General features: G+C 38.1%; 2 protein-coding genes and 1 non-coding gene across 4 annotated transcripts; all 3 read right to left on the minus strand.

Moving 5' to 3' along the window:
- Positions 1-1,975: 1,975 nt before the first annotated feature.
- Positions 1,976-3,695, minus strand: LOC111802089 (the record flags this gene model as incomplete). The annotated part of the gene is given in 3 exon segments (XM_023686338.1): positions 1,976-2,209; positions 2,346-2,433; positions 2,525-3,695. Coding segments are annotated over 3 exon segments (777 nt in total). The 5' UTR covers positions 3,191-3,695.
- Positions 3,696-3,863: 168 nt separating this feature from the next.
- LOC111802076 (protein-tyrosine-phosphatase MKP1-like) lies at positions 3,864-8,312 on the minus strand. 2 transcript variants are annotated; one of them, XM_023686330.1, is made up of 5 exons: positions 8,036-8,312; positions 5,932-7,657; positions 5,049-5,823; positions 4,484-4,645; positions 3,864-4,047 (listed from the first exon to the last, which is right to left on the minus strand). In XM_023686330.1, the coding sequence occupies exons 2-4, from the start codon at positions 7,554-7,556 to the stop codon at positions 4,589-4,591; spliced, it is 2,457 nt and encodes an 818-aa protein (XP_023542098.1). In that variant the 5' UTR covers positions 7,557-7,657; positions 8,036-8,312; the 3' UTR covers positions 3,864-4,047; positions 4,484-4,588. The 2 variants fall into 2 exon arrangements, with proteins under 2 accessions (XP_023542098.1, XP_023542092.1); XM_023686324.1 differs by having other exon boundaries at positions 5,049-7,657.
- Positions 8,313-10,335: 2,023 nt separating this feature from the next.
- On the minus strand, positions 10,336-10,497 carry LOC111782847. Its single transcript, XR_002813209.1, has one exon. It is a non-coding gene; the product is annotated as a U1 spliceosomal RNA (small nuclear RNA).
- Positions 10,498-11,219: the final 722 nt, after the last annotated feature.

Here is an 11,219-nt window from a genome sequence, read left to right on the forward strand (position 1 = left end):
AAAAAAAAAAAAAAAAAAAAAAAAAAAAAAAAAAAAAAAAAAAAAAAAAAAAAAAAAACATCATAGGTTACCTCATCCACATTCAAAGTGACAAGTTCCTCCTCCAAACCATCCAATTCTTTGACCTTAAACGTGCTCAACAGAGTAACGCAAGAGATGGTAGACATAGGCATCACCCTCAAGTCATCCATCACCATATAACTCACCACACCCTTCACATAACCTCCCTCTTGCTTACTACTTGTGTTTTCAAATATTTATAAAGCTTTGATATTAATCCCATTCATGAAATGTAATAAGTGTTATGTGCATGTATGCAACGAATTTTAGTCGGTTCTTTTGGATTCCTCGCTGTTCTACACACGGCCTGCACGTGCGAGTATGGACCCACCAGTCGGTTCGCACACCTCATGGGCCCCTTTCTTGGTCGGGCTAGCATTCTCTGGAGCTGCTGTAGGATACCTGTTAGGAATAGTGACTGTTGCAACATTATAATAAATATAATAATCATTTATCTATCTCATAATGTACTCGTCTGTACCATCATAAAAAGAGAAGAATTCCTTGATGTATGAACAATTATGCATGAAGTCCTAACATTTTCCTTCATTATCATGTAAAACAACCCTTTCATTTTTTCTTCATATCATATCATTTTTACCATAACTTTCCTTGCATAGATCGAGGAGTGCATATGCCAAAACATCATATTGCATGACAATCATATTATATACCTTATCATATCAAACATGTGTCATAACATAAACATATCATATCATAAATCGTGTCACAACATGATCCGTATCATTAATCATATTACATCATAATTTATATCATGTCACTCATATATCATATCACTTACATGTTGTTAGGTATATCATATCATTCACATATCATATCGTAAACATATCATTTCACAACCTTTCAAACCATGGGGCACGTGTCATCATACAACATATAAGTTCTAAATGATCCGATAGTAAGACCACTTACTTGGTTGACCTTAACCAGTGTTTTCTCTGTAAGTTTGAATTCATCCTCCAAAGTTGCTCCAAATATCGTCAGGAGTTGTTTTGTATTAAACCGTCCATCTCGCTTCATTACTAATTCACTTTTCTAATTTAATTTAACTTGAGGTTCGGAAATAGTACATTATACTGACCTCAATTACCTCTATTAGGTCAAAATTAGATCAGGAAGGTCGGTGTCAAAAATGTCTAACCATGCCGAATACACCATTTTTTTTAGCCGGGGGACTGCACGTAGACTATCCGCTGGAGCCGAAAGACTCGGCGTCTGCAGAAGTGACACGTGTCACTTAGAGACTTTGACACGCGTAACTTAAGGACGTTGACACACGTGCAGGTCTTAGAGCAGGTCAAGGGTTGTTACAAAGAACGCGCAAGGCTGCGTAGTGTTTAGTGGGTTGGGCCTAATTGGGCTTGAAAGCAGGTTTTTGGGCCGAGTAAAAAGGTTCTAGGCTACTGGACTAGACTGGACTGGGTATAGGTTGCTGGTCTTTGGGTTTGGATTCGACCCCATGGATCAAAATTCTCCACCCAACTCGCCGACGTCGTTTACATCGCCGTTATCGATCTCCTCCGTTCAATGCAAGTCCTGCTTGCGTCGTCTCACAGACCCACACTGTTGTAACGTTTCGGTAAACCTACAGCTTAATCCGTTTAATTTCCAGTTTTTTCCGACGGAATCCAGACGCACCGGCGGCGAAAAGAATAAAACAAGGCCAGGGTAGTTGCATATAAAATTTGTTTTCTTGACATTTGGGTTCGTGTCGATTAAGGTTTTCAGTCAATCTCATATATTCCTATCATGTTCTTCGACAACTCCAGAGAAATGTTGTTCAACAAGGGAATTTCAGAACAGGGTGTGGAATCTTATATAGAATTCAAAAGAGTAGTTAAGAAAGAAAGATAACATAACCAAAAAACAGAGAGATGACATTAACTATATTGATAATGAAATAAAAATAGACGACATAGCATCATGACGGCTTGAATAAAACCATGGAAACCAACAATCTTAGCACGCAGAGCAGATCTCTGGAAACAAGTTTGGTCCAAAGATTCCTTGATTTCATATACATTTCTGAAACAACCTTAAATTCCTTGACAAGGGGGGAAGCTCACATGTATCTCCAAAAGTTGTCAGCACCCATGCTCATCTTTTTATACCATAACTTCTTCCACCACTGTTATAAATTAATAAACATTGGAGAACAGATTCAAATGAGGTAGTAGGACTAAAAGTTAATTATTCACCAAAAAATTCAATTATTAGAAGGGTATTGATATTGTAGAATATACGAGAAACAATTGTAAAAATACCAGAGGATTGTGGAAAGTTGATCCTGGAAAGAAACAAGTCGCTCAGGACAGTGGTTGATTGTAGAGAAGTCCTTAGAAGATTCAAGCACTACAAAACCCAACATAACTTAAAAACAAAAATTCAAATGGTTATGAAATGAAGAGAGAAATATAAGCAACAAAAATGTTGGATCACATACGTCATTCATGTCCATATCGATAACCTCCACGCCAAGCTGCCTAACATTCTCCAAATTTAGCCCATAAAACATGGTGCAAATGGAGAGAGTGGAAGAGGGCAATGGTTTAACAGTAAGATCATCCATCACAATGTACGTAACAGTCCCCCCTTTCAAAAAATCTCCCACAATGGGTCGTGCCTCATTAGGTTCGCACACATATGATGCAGGGCTAACCATCTTACAGTGGCATTTGGGACATTCAATATTATATGTAGCACTAAAACTATAACGACAGTAAGAATTATTAGAACATGCATAATAGGTCTTTGGTCCTTTAGAAGGATCGTTTTGCAAGAGTCTTAGGATCTGGGATTGAGTAATGGGCGTTGGGAGGTCGGCCTTTAACTGATTTTGGTTATAATATGTAATGTTCAAGGCCTCCAAGCTGCGGTAGAGACTTCCAAGTGAACCAACCATGGGGCTGTCTTGGCCGGTGGAGAGCAGCTTGACGACCTCTTCAACAGGAAGTCGAAGTATGGCGAAGATGACATCGAAGAAGGTCTTGTCGGCTTCAGCATATAGGATTTTCTTCCTCTTTTTGTCTATGACAAGCTTAAAACGCACTAGGATTTCAGTTTGGTTTTGAGTAGACATGGTTTGATACTTGGGTTTTACTGTTCTCATTGGTTTTTTGTTTGACGCTTCGATTACAGAGATTCTGAATATGGATGGGGAGATAGGTATGATGATGCATGCAACCCTTCATTATTTCTTTTTTCTTGGAAACCCCTGTTGTACTGTAAAATCATTAAATAAGAAAAATAAATGCTTTGAATTTTCATTTGGTCCCTTCCCAAGGTTCAAGTTTTCACTGTCTAAACTTAGGGGGAGAGATGTGAAGAAATTCAGACTCTCAATAAAAGGTCATGATCTCCTTGAACAACCATATGAACATTTTCGGTCTAATGATCTACAAATGACATTTGTAAAGTTGATATCATGAGAAACTATATGTCAAACCATCGCTTGTCTAAATCAAACGAGTCATTTGTAAGGTTGGTTGCAACAGGAAGATGATAGTATTGAACGCCTAGAAGCAATATTGGTTGCAAAAGGACCATATTAAAACTTATGGGACTACACAGAGACATATTCATATTCGCCTATAGCAAAGATAAATACTATATACTGCTATATACTGGAATAAAGGAAGAGTACGTGAATGAGTTTGAATGAGAGTAAAAGTTAAGAAATGTGTAAATAGGATTTGATGTGAACCTCGGTACCCGATTGTCGGGTTTCCATTCATAGACATTCAACATAGCTTCAGATTGAGAGAAGAGAAAGGAAGCCAAGAGGAGTTAAAGAAAGATTTGATTGATCCTATTAAGAAGCCAAAAGTCAATAACATATGCAGGGCAAGGGCCTTTCAGCAAACTGTTTACAAGATCAAATATGAATTACGGGGAGAGGTGGGTGTTACAGCTCTGTACAACTTGTTAAGGCTTTTGCTATAAACGACTTGGATTTTCAAGCGTCTCCTGCAAACAAAGCAACCAATGTCCAAAAATCAATCAAAACTCAGCTTCTCATGGACTCATCAGAAGGCTAACAAAATAGAATGATCTAACTTAAAAGGGCTCATTTAGACACTAAGTGTTTTGTGAAGGCTCTTTTATTGGTTAGTTCTTGTTTTTGTTGCCCTCTTTTGTAATGTCGACCGACTAAGGCAGGATTAGATAAGTTTATCTCCAAATTATGCGACCTTATCAACAGACTACATGATTAATTCATTCCTAATCAGGCCAACCCTCAAAAAATTAACAAGGGATGGTCCCATCATTGACATGCATGGTCCAACCCAATAGAAAGCCATTAAAAACTATTGAATGCAGTAAAAGAAAAACAAAGTGAGAACAAGGCTAGGATTGCAGCAGCAGAGAATCAAAATAGTCAAACAATGTCCAGCATGCTTACCTCACTCATTTTCGTTAAATGACTAAGTAGCATGGCTTGCTAAGCCAGCTCGACAATCAAATAATCTTCGTTACCAAATCAAGGGAATGTATCTTAGCAGCGGGGCTACAAAAGACTCAATCGTGCAAGAAATTCCTCTGTTTCTTCACCTTCTTTAACGATCTGCTTTCACAAGAAATTTGTAGGGAAGATCAAAACATACATCATATAATGGGGAAATGGATCAAAAACAACAAAGGCATAAACCCATAACATGTTGAGGAAAATTAAGCTACAAACAACAATTCATTGTCACTACTATTTAGATGGTGCCTTGCACAACTCCAGGCCATTTCTATTTCCATGAAGAACATATTTTCGAGAATTAGACACAGAAATATTGTGGGTGAATTAGGGAGAAAAACAGTCAACGAATATATGCACCACACCCACAAAGTTTTGGCATTTGAAGATTTAGAGCAATAAAACAATATTTTTTCCCTCCTTCCTAGATTAACAGCAGAAGTTTCAAAAAAAAAAACGATCCAAGTATCGTAGTAAAACAAAAGAATACGGTCCAAAGTACCTTAATTTCTGTATTTTCTGGCAGACCTATTTCAGTAAGCACATATTGGCCAACTTTAACCCAGTCTATCTTTTCTACATCAACCAAGTCTTTGTCCCTCTTTACTTGAATCGGAGATAAATCATGGTCAAAAGAATTTCCTACCCAAATATACAGCATCATGTCATCCTTCTTGCCTAAATACCTACTTGGAGAGAAAATCACTACGGCAGCTTTAGAATGAAGGTAACTTGTGTCAAAAGCTGCAATCTTTGCTAACTCCGGCCAACAGTATACCATTGGTTGGACAAACTCACCATCTTGCTTCCCATTTGACACACTGGATACCATGCCTTCTTCAAAATGTTTTGGATAGCTTTTCCATGAACCAGCTGATTGTCCAGCAACTTCAGTTTCGACCTGGCTCGTGGCCATGCAACCTACCCGTACATCCATTCCATTTTCGATATTCTTGAAATTCTGAGTGGAACTTGTTTGTTCATCTTCAACATTATCCATAGGCTCTGAGCCCTTTTTCATATTAAATGATGCATCAAGAGAGAAAGAAATCTTGTTTTTCCTCTTACCATCTTCTTGAGTGGCAAGAAACCTTGAGGCACTATTTGTTGCTCTGATTTTACAAGGCATTGTAGGCAATGTCAGAGATTTTGCACTACCTCGGCGTTCTGCAAGAGAAGGTGAGAACTTTTTGGATGGGAATGAGAATGACCGAGAACTTGATTCCAAAGGGACTGCATCACGAGTTTCTGGACCATCGGGCATCGATTCTAAGGAACTATTGGATGAGATAAGATGCATGTTAGAAAAACTAGATAGAGTTGAAGAAACTTGAACTGTAGGTGAAGAAGCAGAAGGAGAATCTAAAGAGGATTCTGAAAAATACTTGGTACTTGAACTTGAACTTGAACTTGAACTTGAATCAGAAGAAAGGGAGTCTGGCGAAAGATGGATAGGCGAAGAAGATGACGAAGACAAAGAAATTGCTGAAGGCGATGAAGGTTTTGCAGAAAAATGCACCATCATCAACGAGTCAGAATAGACCCTAGAGAGCGATATCCGTGGAGCTGATACAAACTCTCTCATATTTCCAGAGGCAAACTTACGCCTAAGCATACTCCAACTGCTTTCTCTGACAGGAAGATGGGTTTCATGCTCATTCTCAGATGAAGGAAATGGAGGAACGAAACCACCAGTAATAGCCTTCTGGAAAATTTCAAAATCTAAATCATAGGAATCAACTCTCCTCTCCCCTGGATAAGGCTTAGCTCTTAATTCCCCAAGATTAATTTTACTGTTAGATTTATCCATTAAAGGTAACAGGTTTGCAAAAGAGTCCCAAAAGTTGGCTGGTTCTTCCCCTTCTTTAATTACATAAATAGGCCCATGCACCTTCTCATATCGAACGATTTGCACAACAGCTCCCCTCGCATCTCTTTCCATGATTGCTTCACAGTTCTTACCAATCCAAACAAATATGGCAGAGGGTACATGAATGATAAATGCACCTCTAGAATCCAGAGATGAGGTAGAAGGATCATTTAACATTTTGGGGACCAAATGCAAAGGATCATATGGCGAGTGTGGAGCAACTCTGTACATCCTCAACAGTGAACTTGGGCTAAGAGGGAAAGCATGGACCCTCTTTTGGCATTGTAATAACTGGCAAGCAAAACCCATATTGGGGTCAGCAATACCTCTTGCTGCCTTTACATATTGAAATGCATCATCAAAACTCTGCCCTTCTCTCCACATAAGATAGGCAATCACCAACGACGTCGACCGCGATACTCCCTGGCAACAATGAACAAAAACCCTTCCATTTTGTTCTCTAACATCTTCAAAGTAGTCAAAAACATCATAAAGTATACTGGTAATATCCTCAGAAGGGCTATCCTGCAACCACAAAGTTCTGTACACGAAATCATCTTTGAAGTACTCAGGGCAAACGAAACCTACACAATTCAACACATGAGTAATTCCATTCTGTTTAAGTATATCCCTATCTCGAGCAACCGCATCACCACCAAGATATACATGTTCAGCCACCTTTGAACACTCTTTGTCAAAGAAAGCAATCTTATCCCTCTTCACCAGCCCACAATTCTTATCCGGGTTTCTCTGAATTGTCGACAAATCAAGTTTCAACCTCTCGCAATTTCCTCTGCCACTTGGTGTAGGAGGCTGCGGCCACTCACCAATATCATCCGATCCCGCCTTCGGCCATTCATCTAAGCTTCGCCGAGCTATGGACAAAGGTTGTAAAGGAGGCAAACACGACCTCGCTTTGCAATGCTGCTGCGACCTTGGAGTTAATGGGGCAGGGAAAATTCGGCTTGGTCCACTGCTATCACCAAGATTCCCATTGGGGTCTCCACCTTCTCTGTTCACTTCCGGGTGGTGAAGGGAGGAACGTGATGCAGACCACGAAGCCGAGCGCCAGAACAATTTCCGATTGCCAGAGAGCTGCACTGCGGCCCCAGAAGTACCAGAGTCCTCGGAGCCCACCATGCCCGTCCAAAATCCACAGACAATAACTCAAAGAAGCCCAAGAAAGTATAGAAACCCTAATTTAACTTCTTTCACCCGGACAAAAGAATGAACATATTGCGCTGAAATCATATATAAACAGATATCAAACAGTCAGACCCATATCAGATCAACATCAATAACATCAACCAAAGGGCAGTAACAAAAAATAAGTCAAAGAAAACACTTCGAAGAACTAAATTAAGTAATGCCCACGATTTATTTCATAGTTCCCAGATGAAATAAAAAAGAACCCAGAAACCAAATTGCAAGAATTAAAGAACAACAAAGAAACAACAAATCTCAAACTCTGACAACACACAACTCTTCGATAATCTACAAAAGAAGAAAAGTCAGAGCAACGACTTTGAAAAAGAGAAAGCAATTTAGAGTGCTTGATTTCTAGGGTTTGCAATGAAATCAAAGAGAAAAGAGATGAAGAGTTTAGATTTGCAACTTACAAAATCAAATGAAAGAGGAGGTTCAGTGGAGTGAGTAAGTAGTGACTGAAAGAGATAGTGAGAGCAGAGCAGAGCAGAGACGTTTTAGTATAATCTGAGAGAGAATTAGAGAGAGACTGGCTGTGGAGAGGAAAGAGGAGCACAGGTAGAGAAAATTGCATTTAACCAGATTTCAATGTCTGGGCCCTTTCACACTTTTTATTACTCCCATTCTCCATTTAAGAATTCTCTGGCTCCATTTAAGAACAGCCCTAGAACGCAAGCCAAATCGAACCCATTTCACAAAATTCACTTCCTAACCATCGAGTTGGAGCATTCCACACCAATGGATCAACTAAATAAATATTTTAAATTAAAAAATAAATAAATCATAATGAAAATGAGTTCTTTTGAAGTGGAACGTTCTTTGTCACTCAACTCGATCAAATTCTTGTAATTTTAGTCATTTTATTGAAAATTTTTACGAGAGACTAAAATTATAATTTAGAAAATTTAAAAGGTATGGGTCTACTTTCTACCACAAAATCATGTGATATTTTGGCATTATTCAATCATTGCTTCTTCTTACTCATTTCTTTCAACCATTCTCTTTGTATTTTATGGATTCATATCATAAAATATACAAAATCTTTATATAAATAAATTTCTTATTTTAATTTATGGTTGAAAAAGTCTCTCCACTTTCTTGATGAGATGACCATAAGAAGAAGATTAACCTCAACTGACCAATAAGCTTTTAAACAAAACAAAAGCATGTCAACTTGGTTGTCTCATATGCCATTTGATTCATACACAAGACAAGCCCAAAGGTCATACATGTAATTATCACTTCAAAATTTTAAGATCGGTTTTTCGGCCGTATTATATAGAGCACTCAAGTGTCTTAGCTTATTACTAATAATAAGAAGAGGGCTCGGAAGCTGTGAAATAGTGTGATGAGATATTGATACGTACTACTTTTTTTAAGATCAAAGTTCAAATTCTCTTACTCTACTTGTTGTAATAAAAAATTGTAAATTTAACATAAAGGGGATGGTTCTACTTCTAACTTCCTCTATACTTCTCGACTTAAATAATACCTTAAAAACATGTAGGGTGTCACGATCATACGTGTAACTTGTTCGTTGGGTTAGAATAAGTGTTGCACAATCATTGTCTTGTTATCATGAGAGTGAGAACGTGACATAGAATATGAAGATTCGAATCTCTGACTTCTTGATAAAAAAACAATTGAATTATGTTCTCGTTGGCATGGGAATAGGGTCACTACCCTTTTAACGTTGTTTCACCAAAATCTTCTATTGGCACCAACAGTTTGTGTGTCATAAAGAGAGCCGTGAGGATTGGTTCAAACAGTTTTCCTAGTGGATTCCTTCAAGTTCAAGTAACTTGTGATTTGGATAGGACCATAATTTCTTTGTGCAGTGGGAAAAAGGGAAACTTCTTGTGGGACTATAGAAAGACCAATTTTCAAATTTAGTCAGCAAAGTGTCCAGCCAACGTCAAGATTATGGCATGCCATTGATGTTGATGTGCCAACAACAACAAACCAAATCCAATAAATAATATCAAAACTATTCAAATCTAACTCTAAATTCACTGTTGTTTCGAACGTGAGTGTTCGAATGAACTTCGCGTACACTTTGACTAATCTTACGAAATAACCGGTATACATTTAGGTAACTGGAAAATTTTGTTGGGATCAAACTCACAATTCCTACGTGTCTCCTTTATAGTAAAACTGTGAGAGTGACGGCGATATGTAACGAACTAAAACGGATAATATCTGTTAGCGGTGGACTTGAACTATTACATTCTAGATATAACTTGACTCTCACGGCGATATGTAACGAACTAAAACGGATAATATCTGTTAGCGGTGGACTTGAACTATTACATTCTAGATATAACTTGATAGGAAATGTAACCTTTCTTGATAGGAAATGTAACCTCGGCGCCTGTTCAGGAGGCACCTGAAGTAACTCGAGCAAGGGAGATGGGATCAGTTCGGTACTCGCTCAAACATTGACTGATAGCAAAGCATACTGATCACTGAAGATGCATCGAAAACCATCCGCAACAGCCTTGGGACAAACCCCATCACGCAACCTGTAGATACCAATAGAAAGATACAGTAATAGAATATTATTTTTAAAAATGAGTTAAAAGTATAAATTAAAAGAAAACCATATTTAAATAAAAAAATCAAATATTTCACATATTAAAATAAATTTGAAATTGTTATAATTAGAATTTTCGAGTACCGTTTCTACATACGAAATTTTTTGGAACTATGGTTTGAAGGGACCGCGCGTACGCAGGTCCCCGCTAACACAAATTATGATGTAGGCTCCACCACATGGGCAGGCCTTAAGCCCAGCACCCCTCCTACGTGCAATGGAGGCCGCGGGCCTAGGAAATGGGCCTTAATGATCGTCCAATATCCCCATCCAGGTAAGTGAGTTCTACGGACTTTCGCCTGTTAATTTATAGCCTCAGCGCTCCTTTCCTTCAGCGGTTTACCGATGTGGGACAACGACACCGCTTATTCAACGAATTACTCCCAATCCATTTATTTGGTCATAACTACATTACAATAATTTTTCAAGCATTCACTCGTTTCATTAGTTTCAATGGTGATCTCATAGTAAAATATAATTATTTGTTTAATATCTACTTTGCTTCACAGAGGGAGAGCGTGACAATTCACGATGCGAGTGTGTCCTATGATAGACGTTGAGGGAGAGAGGAAATGTCACGTAGGTTGTGATCCCTATGTGCGATCAATCTGATGCATGAAAGCCAAGCTTAGGCCTAGTCAAAATTAAAAGCAACAATATCGTCATGAGTGTTAGAGACGAGCTCATAGAATTCAGATTTGGCTCCAGACTGTAACTTCAAAAATCAAGATTTCAATATAAATTTCAACACGTGACTCTATAATTAAATTTGTATATATCTCATTATACTCATCAGGCATGTACTACCAAAAATAAATTCATCGATATTTGCATATGTCTTACTAAAAAAAATAATAACAATTATTTAGAATAAACCCTAAATTGATAAATTTAATTATAAAGCATGTGCACATCTAAATGGATAGAAGTGTGAAGTTGAAAGTGGTCCTTTGTCTTAATGGAAGATTATCTACCTTACATGCAAAGATAGACCACATACACGT

Source organism: Cucurbita pepo, chromosome LG01, assembly GCF_002806865.2.
Source record: "Cucurbita pepo subsp. pepo cultivar mu-cu-16 chromosome LG01, ASM280686v2, whole genome shotgun sequence".
NCBI lineage: Eukaryota > Viridiplantae > Streptophyta > Magnoliopsida > Cucurbitales > Cucurbitaceae > Cucurbita > Cucurbita pepo.